The sequence below is a fragment of the Diabrotica virgifera genome, chromosome 7 (assembly GCF_917563875.1).
Source record: "Diabrotica virgifera virgifera chromosome 7, PGI_DIABVI_V3a".
In the NCBI taxonomy this organism is placed as follows: Eukaryota; Metazoa; Arthropoda; class Insecta; order Coleoptera; family Chrysomelidae; genus Diabrotica; species Diabrotica virgifera.
In genome coordinates, this window is record NC_065449.1 from 238,070,773 (window position 1) to 238,087,081 (window position 16,309).

The 16,309-nt window shown below is 32.9% G+C and overlaps 2 protein-coding genes across 2 annotated transcripts in view; one reads left to right on the plus strand and one right to left on the minus strand.

Annotated features, from left to right (window-relative positions):
* LOC114328339 (EF-hand domain-containing family member B-like) overlaps positions 1-16,309 on the minus strand; it is a 56,189-nt gene that overhangs the window by 17,102 nt on the left and 22,778 nt on the right. Inside the window, exons 5-6 of the mRNA XM_050656357.1 lie at positions 15,830-16,012; positions 12,035-12,272 (exon numbers count right to left, since the gene is read on the minus strand). Coding sequence (XP_050512314.1) covers positions 12,035-12,272; positions 15,830-16,012 — 421 coding nt within the window. The remainder of the gene's footprint in view (positions 1-12,034; positions 12,273-15,829; positions 16,013-16,309) is intronic.
* LOC114327890 (alpha-crystallin B chain) lies at positions 8,953-9,846 on the plus strand. The gene has a single exon (XM_028276609.2). The coding sequence runs from the start codon at positions 9,134-9,136 to the stop codon at positions 9,701-9,703; it is 570 nt and encodes a 189-aa protein (XP_028132410.1). The 5' UTR covers positions 8,953-9,133; the 3' UTR covers positions 9,704-9,846.

Consider the following 16,309-nt stretch of genomic DNA (forward strand, 5'->3'; position numbering starts at 1 on the left):
TAAAAGGTAGATAACACACGGATTCGAACCAGCAACCGCTCGATCTCCGGTCGAACACGCTACCACCGAGCTAAACTCCCTTTGCTTTGACAGCTTTCAAGATTTCTCATACATACTGACAAATTTAATAGACCAAGTGAGGTATAAAAAATACTTTAAAATTTAAAGTAAATATACATATATACTTACTATTATTATAAAATATTTTATTTCCGAGGAAGACAAATCTAAAGACACAAAAATTATAATAAATAATACATTTACTAAAAACACTAATATATTCTTTTAATGACTTATTTGCGCTGATACATACATAATTTAAAAGATTAGCAACGAACTACATACTGTCTGTCTGCGCATGCGCCAGGCAAGTATAAAATTTCACTTTCGATCGTAAAGAAGTATAACTTCAAAAATATATCTCCTGTTCAATGGGTCGTACAAACGTCGGGTTTTTTTATGTTTTTTTTTTATAACCTTTCAGATGATGTATTTTTCTGTTAAACAGCAGAAGTGTAAAACGGAGCAGACAATTTAATTGTTTTTAAGTCGAAAAATGGCACTTAAATCTGCAACAATTATTTGTAAGTAAATAATGAAAATGAATATAATAATATATTAATAAATGATGGTTTTGCTTGTTTTCGATTCAGAGGGTTGCACACCCGCTAGACAGGCTGTTTCTACCATTTCAGGCGTCCTCAGTAGCTTTTGTTAGCGTGCACACCTCTGAATCGAAAAATAGCTCCACCATCATTTTAAAGGGAATCTGAAAAATAATTCAAATTTCCCATTAGACGCGATACAGCGACATCTCATAACAAATTGAAGAGTCTCAGATGCAGAATCCACCAATTTAATAAAAATTAAAATGGTAAATAGTGATTTAAACCTGAGACTTTTTCAATTTGAAAATGAATATATTTATTAAGCTCAACAGGCCTTGCAGGCCTAGAACTAAAATGTTTACATTTATAATTACATTTTATTTTAATCTTATAAATTTCCTGCATCTCCTTCTGTCCAATGCTAGTTCTTTCCATCTCTCAATGTTACTTTTCTTCGGGTCTTCATACACACTGTCATTCCATCTTTTCCTTGGCCTGCATTTCCTCCTCTTTTGTATTGGTCTTCCTTAGAGTACCATTTTTGGCATTCTTTTACTTCCCATTCTCTCGATGTGCCCCAAAGATCTTATTCTCTGTGCTTTAATCTTTATCTTCCAATTATTTATTGGTTCTTCTTCTCCACTGACCCCCTTTCACATCTCCATATATTGCTCTTTGCATTTTTCTCTCCCATCTTTCTAAAAGGTCTGTTTCTGACTTTTTCAGCACCCATGTTTCGCATGCGTATCCCTAATAGCACAAGGACGTCCAATGGACGTCCATTGGACGTCCTTCACGGACTTTAGGGACGTCCATTGGACGTCCGTTTTCGTCCGAGGAACGTCCTTTATACGTCCTATTTTGGTCCAAATGTCGCGCTACCGAACGTCCATTGGACGTCCATCTAAGGTCCGAGGGGACGTATATTGGACCTTAATCGGACGTAATTTGGACCTTGATCGGACGTCCTAGGGGACGTAAATTGGACCTTAATCGGACGTAAATTGGACCTTAATCGGACATAAATTGGACCTTAATCGGACGTAAATTGGACCTTAATCGGACATAAATTGGACCTTAATCGGACGTAAATTGGACCTTAATCGGACGTAAATTGGACCTTAATAGGACGTAAATTGGACCTTAATGGGACCTTAATCGGACGTAAATTGGACCTTAACCGGACGTAAATTGGACTTTAATAGGACGTAAATTGGACCTTAATCGGACGTAAATGGGACCTTAATCGGACGTAAATTGGACCTTAATCGGACGTAAATTGGACCTTAATCGGACGTAAATTGGACCTTAATAGGACGTAAATTGGACCTTAATTGGACGTAAATGGGACCTTAATCGGAAGTAAATTGGACCTTAACCGGACGTTCTAGGGGACGTGAATTGGACCTTAACAGGACGTCCAATTTTGGTCCAAATGCCACGTTGCCAAACGCCCAATGGAGGTCCACTTAACATCCGAAGGGACGTTCGGTGGACGTCAATTGGGCCTTCATAGGACGTCCCAGTTTGGTCCAATGTCTTGCTGCCGAACATCCATCTAATGTCGTGGGAAATAAAAAATATATTTTTTAAGGAACTTATATTACATCTTATATTAAATTACAATTATTGGATATTACATTATTTACATTAAATTACAATACACTTCTCCAAGAAATTAACGCACCACCTTAAATATGGGGTATTTTTGATGTCTCATATTTCCTAAACCTGTTGTTTCATCTAAGTGATTTTTTTATAATATTATAGCCTAGGCTATAGGTTACCTCCTTAAGCTTGTCATGCACAGGGAGCTATGCTGTAATATATGTACATTATATCATATCGCTCTCTATAGTAATGAGTGAGCCTGCAGACAGAAAACAAATGGTTCCATATGTGCAGGCTCACTCATTACTATAGAGTGCGATGTGATATAATATATATAACAGTATAGCTCCCTGTGCATGACAAGCATAAGGAGGTACTTAAACTATAGCCTAGGGCCTAGGCTAGAATATTATAAAAAAATCACTTAGATGCAACAACAGGTTTAGGAAATTCGAGACATCAAAAATGCCCAATTTTTAAGGTGGTGCGTAATCGGCTGTATATACAGGGTGTAACAAAAATACACGTCATAAATTAAATCACATATTCTGGGACCAAAAATAGTTTGAATGAACCTAACTTACCTTAGTACAAATATGCACATAAAAAAAGTTACAGCCCTTTGAAATTACAAAATGAAAATCGATTTTTTCGATTATATCGAAAACTATTAGCGATTTTTTATTGAAAATGGACATGTGGCAGTATTATGTCAGGAATATCTTAAAGAAAAATTATGGTGAAATTTGTGCACCCCATAAAAATTTTATGGGGGTTTTGATCCCTTAGATCCTCCCAAACTTTTGTGTATGTTCCAATTCAATTTTATTATTGTGGTACCATTAGTTAAATTCAATATTTTTGTTTCTTAGTATTTTTCAGATAAGGCAGTTTTTATGGAGTTGTGACTTCTTTTTTAACATGTCTACATAAAAATTTTATGGGGGTTTTGTTCCTTTAAACCCCCCAAATGTTTGTGTACGTTCCAATTAAACTATTACTGAGGTACCATTAGTTAAACAGAATGTTTTTAAAACTTTTTTGCCTCTGTATTTTTTCGATAAGGCACATTTTATCGAGATCTGGCTTCTTTTTTAATATGGTTCAAAATATCCCTAAAAATGTAAAGCATAAATAAGTCTGCATATTATTACCAAGTCTCCATAATCGTACTTAACCATATACAAATATGTGGTGGATTTGACAAATATTCAAAATATTTCGATAAAAATTGACTTTTCGAAAAAACAATAAGAGGCAAAAAAGTTTTTAAAACGTTGTGTTTAAATGGTACTACAATAATAATTAAATTGAAACGTGCACAAAAGTTTGGGGGGGTTTAAAGGAACAAAACCCCCATAAAATTTTTATGGGGTGTCCAAATTTTACTATAGTTTTTTCGTAAGATACTGCTGCCATAATAATGCCACATGTCCATTTTCAATAAAAAATCTCTAATAGTTTTCGATATATTGGAAAAAATCACTTCATCTTGTAACTTCAAATGAGTGATAAAGGCACAGAGACTTAGATGGCGAGGTCACATTGAAAGGATGCCAAACACGAGGACTCCAAAAATGGTACTAAACTACACTACAGCTTCAAGAAAGAGAAGAGGAAGGCCGAAAAATAGATGGAAGCAAGAGGTCGAAAAAGATTTGGAAAGAATGGTGCTACAGGGTCAGAAAAGAAAAATGAATAACAGGAAGGAATGCAGAAAAATCACATATCAAGCCAGAGAAGATCTCAGTACATAAAGAAACGTGAAAATGAAGAAAAAAAACAAACTTTTCAAGCCATGGGCCTCTAAGACCCTTGGTGCTATTATATATATATAACTTCAAAGGGCTGTAACTTTTCTTGTGTGCACATTTGTACTAAGGTAAGTTAGGTCCAATCAAACTATTTTTGGTCCCAGAATATGTGATTAAATTTATGACCTGTATTTTTGTTACACCCTGTATATATCTACATACTTCGTCTAATTTACTAACTGTTGCGCGTCATCCACGTCGTAGCCTGTGAGGTCGCATGATACCAACACGAAATATTTAGGCGGTAGGTGTGTTCTTTTTTAGAATCACTTTGCCGAGTACACTGGAATTACAGCCACTAGACATATTTTATTATATACGCGTAGAAATAATATTTGAAGATTTCTATTAATGTTAACCTAAAGAAATACACAATAATATGTTTCATTTAATTTGTATAAATGGATTATAAAGCGTTTTTATGAAGCAGATTTGTTCGGATCACACTGTAACTGTAATCGAACGAAGGTGACATTTTAGAATAAATTGGTAACATTTATTTGACAGTTACGGTGATGACACTTCATATTTGTTTATATTCTTTACTATAAGTATCTGTTTTATTTATTATATTTACTGTTTTTATTATTTACTTTACTATAAAAAGATCCTCTACTATAAAAATATAAATTTCACCTAATTTTATAACGACTTGGAATAATCGAGGTATTTGACAACTTTTTTAGTTGTTATTGTAGACATACTTATACAAAGAAACCTACCGGCTTTTTGCCAAGAGTTCGGAGCCGTTTTTTAATTATTAACAATGCAGTGCAAAAACTCTTGCACTGCAAATCTTAAAAGATTATAACTTAATTCTTGTTCTCTATTTCTTAAGTTTTTACTTATTTACATTGAATATTAATTTGTTTTGTTGTATAATCCACGTTTACAATAATTATGTGACATATTTGATTTAAAATGGATTCAGGATCTTTTTATACTTTGGCAACTATGTCAACTTAGATCTCTGGCGTAGATAATGACGTGGAACAGTAAGTAAATTAGATGGACTGTAGGTTATATTTGGTTCTTGGGACATCAAAGTATATTTTTTAGACATTCTTAGTCACTGATGTGACATACCTCCAATTTGTTTTTTCATGAGTTTTGTAAGAGAGACTAAAAACTTTTTTTATAGTCACCTCCTGTTTTCATATATTTTTTGACATGTTTTGTAGTAAATTCAACTATCTATTTACTACAAAACATGTCAAAATTTACATGTGAAAGCAGATGATCCTAAAAATGGTTTTTCGTCTCCTACAAAATTCATGAAAAAGCAGATAGGAGAATTATTGTACATTACAATTCTCTGATGTTTGGGAAAAAGGGCTTAAGTCAGAATTTCACATCGATAATGTTTTGATGATTTCTACAGTACTGTACATTCTACTGTACATACAGTTTACATCTACAACAGTTTTTTTCTGGTCCAGAAATCATCAAAACATTATCAATGTGCAATTCTGACTTAAGTCCTTTTTGCCAAACATAAAAAAACAATCTGGTCATAACTGACCAATGAGCAATTTTAATTTAACCTAAATTACTACTGTTTCTTAAAATGAAGAGCTTACCCCATAGCGTCTCTTATCTAATCTAACAAGATCGTGCACTATTATTCTAACATACACAGGCACAGCACACAAGCACTATGCTCCGTTTTTCACTATCACCTATCACTCAAACTAGTTCAAAAGGATTTGTCCTCTTCAATCTTCTAGTTTGCCCAGTAGTATCGAGGAGCTGGATTTCCTCGATATTCTTGAACTTATGAAGTTGATGCTCGTGACCCTGCTATCTTCTTGATATTTGTTGATAAAGTAATAACTTATTATGCATGGACAATGTGGACTTTCTTCCAACTAGCCAATACACTTTTTATATCTCTCTTTTGCCTTTCATAGCCACAAGGCTATACATTTCCTTCTTGGTTTTTTTTTGTAGGCCACTTTCAGCTGATTCTAAAAAAAATTAAAATGAACGGTAATTTTTCTATTCTTTACAATTAAAAATCAAAAGAAATAGGTACCTATTTACAGGTAATAATATGCATGTATAAATGATTCGATTCATAAAGAATAAAGAAAATTGAAAACGGATTTTATAATACTTACAAAATTGTTTAAACAAGAGATCTAGCCAGAGCCCAGAGCAAAAACTAGCAGACAGTACAGCAAAAAAGCCACTAATTTCCATTTCCCACACCCCCTTATCGATGCACTTTTTTCCAATCAAAATTTTTACTTTACTAAATTTTTAGGTTATCGGTTATGTTATGAAAATGAAATGTGATGACCAATGACCACGAGACGCTACATAGATACTCGCGCGGCAAATTTGAAAATGAACGCAAATTGAACAGTACAATAAATGGCCTCTCTTAAAATCTTGTAATGGAAAATTTTACCCCTCCAGGAAGACATTGTACTATGTTCATAGAATATCTTGTGGTAACTTTCCACCCATAATTTAATCAGATAGATGTTCACGGAATAGAACGGTAGTACCTACATTCCTGGAATGTTTTGTGTTGTTAGGATTAAACTTTTATTTTATTTATTCTTGAATATTTCCTATTGTTAAACATTGTAACCAATAATTTACAAATAAGATTTTCATTACATTACATAAAATCAAAAACATTTTTTGGATATTAAACTATATAGTTTGTTTATAATTGTAATAATTGTATATACAATTTTGAATTAAGATTTAATCTTTTCGATTTAAACTACAGTAAAACCTGTGTTACCGGCCCCCTGCAAACACCGGCCACCTGTACTAACGGTCAGTTTAAAAATTCCCCAAACCAATTACAGTAAAACCTGTCAGTAACGGCCACTAAAAATGAAAAAGCTATTGGCCGATATAGAAAGGTGACCGGTATTGCCAGTTTTTGTAGTCTAGATATAATTGGTTTGGGGAATATTTAAACTGGCCGTTAGTACAGGTGGCCGATTTTATCAGGTGGCCAGTAACACAAGTTTTACTGTATATCTAGACTACAAAAACTGGCAATAACGGCCACCTTTCTATATCGGCCAATAGTTCTTTCATTTTAGTGGCCGTTACTGACAGGTTTGACTGTATTTCATTAACGTAAAGTTAACGCGTAAGTTAATATTTTATTGAATTATTTTGCTATTTGATCCCGTAATTGGTATAATGTGTCCAATATAATATATAAGCGTTCATAAAACGTCCGTATTTCGTCCAGTATGGACGTCCAAAGGACGTTCAACGTCGGACGTCCAAAGGACGTCCATATTTATTCCGTCCTAAGGACGTCCAACGTCGGACGTCCAAAGGACGTCCATATTTATTCCTTCCGAAGGACGTCCAAAATGGGACGTCCAAAGGACGTCCGTTTATAGTCCATGGACGTAAGGACCAAAAATGGACCTATTTTGGACGTCCAAAGGACGTCGTGTGCTATTAGGGATGTTACCGTAAGTCTGATAACTGTTATAAAAATTCTGATTTTTGTTTTGTTTTTTGTTTTGAAAATTGTTGTAAATGAATATATTTTTGAAGTTATACTTCTGTAGGCGTGATTGGGAGTGAATTTTTATTATTCTGCGCGCATGCGCACACAGACAGTATGGAGTTCGTTGCTAAATATTTTAAGTAATGTATGTATCAGTCCAAAATAGGCGTGGAAAGAATATATTAGTGTTTTTAGTAAATATATTTTATTATAATTTTTGTATCTTTGGATTTGTCTACCTCGGGAATAAGATAAAAAGTAATATTTAAAGTATTTTTATACTTCACTTGGTCTATTTGACACTATGTCTAAAAAATCTTGTAGTCTGCACCCGCACAAACAAAAGGTGTATAGCTCAGTGGTAGAGCGTTCGACTGGAGATCAAGAGGTCCCCGGTTCGAATCCGGGTGTTTTCTATTTTTTTTTGTATTGTTTTAATAAAAATTTTTGGAAAGTACTAAGTAAAAATTAGTTTAATCTTTAAATAAAATATAAATAAACTGTTCGAAAGTATATTTATTTCGTTGAAATCATATAATAGAAGTAGGTATAACTTCTTACGTGCGTACAAAGTGCACACACATTCTTTTTTTTAACATGAAAATACGAGACCTTAGGAAAATAATGAGACTAAAAAAGCCCTTTTAAATATTGACCAAGCACCTGTGCGCACGTTTGAAAATAGTCTTTTTTTTTTAAATTGGATAAACAAATAAATAATAATGTTTAAAAACTACTCGATCGATCGGGCCCATCTTTTGCACATATTATAGTAACTACATAAAAACTCATATTGTGAAATATGTTTGAAATATTTTTATTGTTTATTTTATTGATGATAAACAATTGAAAAATGGGTATTTTGGGTTTAATTTGCAATAACTTTTTTGTTTATAAACATTTTTTAGTTTAGAAAATTTCATTTTAAAGAATAAGTATTTTCAAGAAAGTCGTCATTTTCATCTACAATGCGTAGTTTTTTCATAACATTAAAACAAATGAAAAACGTTGCTTTTTTTCTTAAATGTTAATGAAAAACGGAACTCACTAAAAATTTCGATACCCACGAGATGGTACGCCTTTTCTAATGACTTCTCCTAGATATTCCAGTTAAAAATAGCGAAAAGTATTTTTTTGGTTGTATAAATGCTTCGTTTTCTTGTATAAAAATATAAACGTGGTCTTGTCTTTATTCCTTGAAGACACATTTTTATTATGTAATTTTTAGATAATTATTCGGTTTTTTACTCACATAAAATAAGTAAAATACATAGTTATGAAAAAATTTAGTTATTTTAACTAACATCCTTTGATATAGGCCACCCATAATTCGAAACATTCGATTAATCGTTCAAATTCGTCATTGTTCTCGAAAACACCAACAGATAATTCGCGAATATCGTTCAATACGTCAACCAATCAGCAGGAGTTCCAAACAAAATTCTAGTAAATTCTTGACATTTCTACTTTCAAAACAAGTTTGTATAAATACCGGTGGTATAAGTTTAATAATTATTAGTAAACTAGTAACAACGGTGTTGTAAACTATTCGTTAAATAAAAAAGTTCAGTGTTATTAAATTATTTTGAAGTGTACAATTATCCAAAATGGCATTTATTCCTGTAGTGTTTCGTGAAAACCAGTGGGCCCCTCATTGCCCTCGTCGTCAAGTTGCTGTGCCCAATCGAAATTTTGTTGAAGACATCACCCATGACGTCCTGAATTCCATTGCCTTAGCCCAGGCGTTATTTGGCCCAGAACAAGATAGAGGAGATACAGAGGTAATGAGACAGAATTCTAAATTATTGAATCAATCCAGATCATCTGTTACAATTGATGAACACAAATTCCAAGCCAATTTCGATGTACAGCATTTCAAACCGGAAGAAATTACTGTAAAGGTAAATGGTGACAGGTCCATTACTATTGAAGCCGAACATGAAGAGAAGCAAGATGAGCATGGTGGAATTTACAGGCATTTTGTTAGAAAGTATAAGTTGCCAGAAAATTGCGATATAGAAAAGGTAGATTCCAAATTGTCGTCTGATGGAGTCTTAAGTATTACAGCTCCTACCATTGGACAGAAATCTTCCAGTCATAGAACCATTCCGATTATTCAAACTGGGAAGCCAATTAAGCCAGCAGAAAAACCGCAGGTTGAACAGAAATCAGCTTAAATAGTAGGTTAATATTATTTAAAATATATTACATCAAATGTTCTTTAATTTCAAGACTGATTTTTGAATGTATTATTAATTCCATTTTTTTGTACTGTATAACATTTTTTTATTTAAATAAATACATTTGTGAATAATTAAAATTTTGATGTTTCATTTATACTAAAATTACAATAAAGATGCACTAGAAATTAACAAACTAATACATGTTGAATGTAACGAGGCACTTCTGAATCATGATTTACAATTTATAAACTTTGTAAATTATGATTTGGGGGGTGCTCCTTGTGTATTTCTAGTGCATCTTTATTGTGATTGTAGTATAGTTTCTAATATGTAGATCGTTTAAAAATCAAAAGGTTAGAACATTTTAAATTTGCATGAGTCTATTGCAGTTTTGTTTATTATTCTTAACCCTGGAAGCTCACACTTGGGTGTGAGATACCCATCGCAACACTTAACTGCATGTAGCTTGTGCAGCTGCATTTCAATGGTAATGCTGCTTTATGTAAATTCAGTCTCTAGTCTGCCAAGGACGGGTGTGTAGTTGCGGTCTCATTTGAGCAATATTTCCAATCACGAGAATTTATTGAATACAGGCTAGGGTATGTAGCACCCATGTGTGAGGTTTGCGATCAAGTGTGCGTTCAAGTTAATGACCTAACAACACAACATCCCACAAATTTAGTAAAGAAAACTAGGTGTTATTTCTGCAAAGGCAAAGATGGAAAAGCTAAGCGTGCATGCTCGGCTTGCTATAAAGCATAATGCATGGAGCATAGAGCCACACTGTCTTATGAGTGTAGGTACTAAAATGAGTGAAACTGAAATACCTGGCTAAGAATGAATATGAGTTCTATAATCAAAAGGTGTTATATTTTAGTTAGAAAGACCATTTTGTTGTTAAATTAAATTAAAATATTTTGAATTATGTTTCCGGTTTTTTAGAAAATGTGTTTTAATTATTTTTAGGTATTTTTAATATTTTGTTCTTTTGTGTTACTACAATTAAGAGAGGGAAAATAAATTTATTGATTTAATTATTTGTATGTATTCAATAGTGATTAGAGAGTCTCTGGAAATCATAAAATATTTACTTTTTTTTTATTTCTTCACAAAAAATCATTGGGTATCTGACACCCATGTGTGAGGTTTATGTAAAAAAAATAGGTGTGATCTTCCAGGGTTAGGTTATTTCCTACTATAGCTTATAAATCCTGCTAATAGAGCTAATTAACATTTTTTTTAACATGATCTATTAAAAATGAGTGAACAAGATAAGAATTAAATTCAATATAAATAAAAATGAACGGGAATTGTTAAAATATTAATCTTGAACTATATGGTGAAATAAAGTTAGGTCAAGGGTATATATACGAGTAGGGTACTACTGGTATATGGTATATACTATCTTTTAAAAATTATCATTAAAACTTTTTAACTTTTTTGGTTTTATTACAAAATCCCAAATCTTAGGGATGCCTCTGGGATAATACAAAAGGAGTATCAAACAAAATCCGCTCTTCGATTTTTTCGCAAAATTTTTTAAAGTTACAAGGAGAAAATACAACGCTTCTATTCACCCAGTATAATGCCATCTAAGCAAAAATTGTTTATTACCAGAATAATAATAAATTATGTCAAATTGCTTATTACTAGAGTAATAATAAACGATGTCAACACATGTACATACTAACTGATGCAAAAATCTTGAAAATCGGAATACAAATGAAAAAGTTATAAATTGTCAAACTTAATCAAAAATTTTTAGTGGCGGAATTTTGTGCCGTGCTAACACAACAAAGAAAGAATTATTGGCATTCTACATTTTAATTAATATGCATAAGAGGTGAAGAGAGCCAATACAAAATACGACATTACATATTCATCTACTACATCTTCCCTGAATTTTAATAATGATGTGAATATTGTTGAATCTATTGTAAGGTTTTGAGATAATAAATGGTTTTCCTTGGTGTTGGGAGGGGTGGGGGGAACTTCCAACGAAACACCAACAAACATTCATAAAAAGAACAAAAACTACATAAAAGATATATATTTATATTATATCTATATTAAATCTATTATATTATATATAATAGATTTTTGTTTCAATATTTTTTTTCTTTAATTTTTGACCTTGCTTGTGGCAAGGGAAATTTCCCCTATTTTTCCCTTCTGTGTTCTACCAATGATCCCAATGCAGTTAACAAAGAATCGATTTTCGCCTCTTGTGGTACATTTGTGGAAACATTTCACAGCGTATGTAAAAAAAACCAAAAAAGAAAAATAAACATTTTAATGAAAAACATCGAAAACTATAGTGTTTACCTTATCGAAATACAGTAGTCTCTTGTAGAACTCTGAGAAATTAAAGGCCCCTTGTCTAACCAGTTCTTTCATATTCGATCTTAACTTATTCCACATATGCATTAAGACGTAAAAGTCCCTTTTAAACAAACATGGCTCCAAATTTGGGTCTTTAAGCAAATCTTCTACTCCATATTTATCTCTGATATATCGCTTGCCGAAAGCATGGTTCTTTGGAACACAATCAATATTATGGTTTCTAAAAATTTTAAATTAAAAAGAATATATAATTATTATAGATCATGATGTGTTAATAGAAAAAAGAGAATAGGCATAATAGATAAGATATCTAGGAGGATGAGGAGGATCTAGTAGGAGAGCAGTATGCGACTCGGACCACTTTCTATTACAAATAAAATTTAGATGCCACATAAAGAGACAGGAGAAGAACAGACACACAAAGACCGAAAAATAAAACTTGGGCAACTTGAATAATACAGAACTAGAAAAACGATTGTGAGAAGAATTGAATAGAGCACTCTTAGAAGAGAACAGAGGGAGGAATAAATACCAGAAGAATGGAATAAGATTAAGAGGATAACATGGCTAAAAGAGTGATGGGAATTAAAAAACATCAAAGAAAAAAGCTTTGGTTTAATAAAGTATTTAAACAAGCAATAGACAAAATAAATGAACTATACATGTAGTACACTTCCATAGGTAGGTACCCAATGAAAATACGAGAGAGGCGCAAAAAATATGAAGAAGAAAGAAGCAAGGCAGAAAAAAGAAGAGGAGAAGCTGCAAGCTTACAGCAACATTAAAACACTGGATGTTGCAACATCGAAATACTTTGGTATTATTGGGCACTTTAAAAAATTTTTCGCCTGCTAATCCAAGCAAAAGCCAAAGAAAAGATAGAGGAAGGTCGCCAATTATGGAATACCATTTTGTTTTGGGGATATAAAATAATACCTTTATAGAAATGAAAACAATTTAATGTTATGACACATCAGTCATACATTTTATATAGTAATTAAAAAGCCTTCTATTAAATATCTTAATTAACAAAAAAAATCGAATAAAAAAACAAAATCCCAAATGACTAACCAAATATGGAATAGGTACCCATATAAATATAGAATATAGGCATAAACCAACATATCAATAACAAAAATAGACATAAACATCTGAGATCAAATAAATTTAAATAAGAAAATTGTGAAAAATAAAGAAGTAGCTTAATTCATTTGCAGACATCACAGATTCATGTATGAAACTCTGGACCAGCACAATCATAATGAGCCCACTTACACTTAATCCACTATTCCATAATTAGGCACCAACGACTGTCCATATTTGGATTTGTACATTAGTTCAAACTAGTATCAACATTTTTTCAAGTCGTAATGTTTTAATTACAGAAGGTCATAAAATATCAAAATAAAGGTACTATTGATATACGCAATAGCATAACAAGTCTGTATTCATGCATAATAACCAATAATACTCGTTGAATATATTTACCTTTGAAATTTTCTGCGAGACGATAAAACAAAACGCGCCTGTCAGACACGTATCGTTCGCGCATCTGACATAGAGGTGTGAATACGATAATAAAGAGAGCGACTGAAATAGAGGATGGTCTTTGTAGTGCGCTTCCAACTTATATTTTCGGAGAAATCAAGGAATTCCATATTAGGGCACTATTCCATATTCGGTTACTTTCCTCTATCAGTCCTTCAAGCAACTAAGTAGATGGCTTGGAAGGATTGGTATAAACAGAAATTGTTTAGGTTCGCAGTATTTTGTGTAGACCAAACAGAAGATGTACCTAAATGTATCAATAGAGAGAAGACTTTACTTTATACCTTATCACAGTGATTCTCAACCTGTGGGGTGCGCCCCACTAGGGGGGCGCGCTTTTAGCAATGGGGGGGGGGGCGTGAAAATATAAAAAAACACCAAAAACATTGACTAATTTACTAAAATCAAAGCAAAACAAAATTCTGACAAAATAAAAAATAAAATACACATGAACACTGATAAGGAGCTATACATAGTTTAATGTAAATTCGTAACTTCCTTGGACCTGTTTTGCAGAGCAAAGCTTATCGAAACAGGGTGTAATATTAGAAATAGACGCTCTCAGTTCTTTCTCTATATTTAGCTGCGATCTATATTTGGTCTTTAAGATAGCAGATATCGCGGAAAATCCTGTTTCGCAAAGGTAGGATGGTAAAAACGGTATTAGTATACGGAACGCTCTGGTTTTCAGTGCAGAAAACTCATCATTTACCCCTACCCAAAATTAAAAGAGAGATTTATTATTAAACTGTTTCTTGATTTCGGCATTTGTCGTGAAGTCTATGAAGGTTTCTTCTTCTGCAGTAGAGAGCCCTTCGGGAATAATTTGAAACGGATTCCTGACCCACTCATAACTATTAGGCACGTATTAATTGGTCGTCGGCAAAAAGTATCTTTTAAAATTTTTTGTCAGCATTGCTGAATGATTTTTAATTGTTACAAAAACAACTTTCACGTGTTATTCTTCAACCTGGTAAGTTTTAAAACATTTATCCACGTTTGCAAATATTTCTAGGTTTTTTTGCTTTAAATTTCTGCTCCACAATTTCAATTTTCTACAGAAAGCGTTAACTTTACCATTCGTATCAAATATATGTGTATTGGCCCCTTGAAGTTGTACGTAAGTTCAAAATATTTAGTTTCTCGAATATGTCAACAAGGTAAACTCAATTTCATCAAAAAAAAACCATCGTGAAACATCTTGGCTTCCGGTCCCTTTTCTTCTTCTAGAAAAATGGCGATTCCATGTCTTAATTCAAAACACGTTGTAAAAATTTCCCACGTGATAACCATCTTGCATCACAATAAAATAATAATGCTGAATGTACCGCATCCCTGTCTTTGCAAAATACAGAAAAGATTCTAGTTTTCAAAGGTCTCATTTTTATGTATCTAATTAACTATTATTACAACCTTAGTTAGCACAATATTCAAGCCAGAGCTTCTCTGTGGATCATACAATGTGTCCATATACACATTGGAGACTTTTGTTTCACAACCGGGTGTAGACTTACCGGACATTGCACGAGCACTATCGGACCATCGCATCGGTGTATATTCCGACGCAATTCTTCCACTCTATTTTTGCTTCATTTATATAATCATTTAAGACAGCAAATAATGCAAGCGCCATTGCTATCAATTCTATTGGTTTGCAGAAAAGTAGTTCTTCTACTGATCTGCCATCACAAAATCGAACGTAGGCAATAAAATGAGCATCTTTATTGCTACTGTTGCCTCATCAAGCTGAATCGAAAACAGTATCATTTGATAGAGGTATAAATTCCAATTTTTTGGCAAAATTAACTCCAAACACATTTTTTACAATCTTAATTGCAGTTGGCAATATAAGATCTTCACCAATAGTGTTAGGCTTTTTAGATCTGTCTATTTAATATGAGACTTTATAAGAAGCAAGCTATTTCCTTCACAGTCAAAGTTTTTATTAAAAATAATTTTTGCTTTTCACGTCTTTTTAATTTTAACTCGAAGAATTCTCGGGGTTTGTTAATGTACTCACTATGAAGCGTTTCCCTATGTCTTTTTAATTTATTAGGTTTCATGCTGCTCAAAGTATATTATTATTGCATAGATATATTGTTATTGAACGAAAAGGGGGGGGCGCGGGGAAAATAATTATGGAAAATTGGGTCGCAAATGGTAAAACGTTGAGAAACGCTGCCTTATCAAATTACAAAGATATTTAGGTATTGTTTGTATTTTTCTTACGGAGTAAGAGGTTTTCCAACAACTGGTTTGACTCTTTCCAGATGATCAGCTTGTATTTTATTAACTGAAGTAATTGGTTTTTGGATATGCCACTGGCAGCAACATTTTACCCAAACTCCTCGATAGTCGTACCAGGTCTTTTTTCCGAAGCACGCTTTTTCATCAAACGGCGGCGACACGTAACTGAAAATAATTGATTAGCATAATTAAATAAACTTGCGTGCCTAGAAATCGGCCCACTTAAAAATTTGGTCATTTTTTATGTCTCGAATTTCCTAAACCCGTTGTCCCATTTAAGCAATTTTTTAATATGTTATATCCTTATTCTTTAACAATACCGCTGTATTAATATTGTTGCTAAACAGGTATATTTTCATTGCATACCGGCAGGGCCGCTGGGAGGGATGAGCGGGCCCCGGTAAGAAATGAAGAGCGGGTCCCCGGCAAAAAGTGAAGAGCGAAAAAAATTGTTTAATTTTT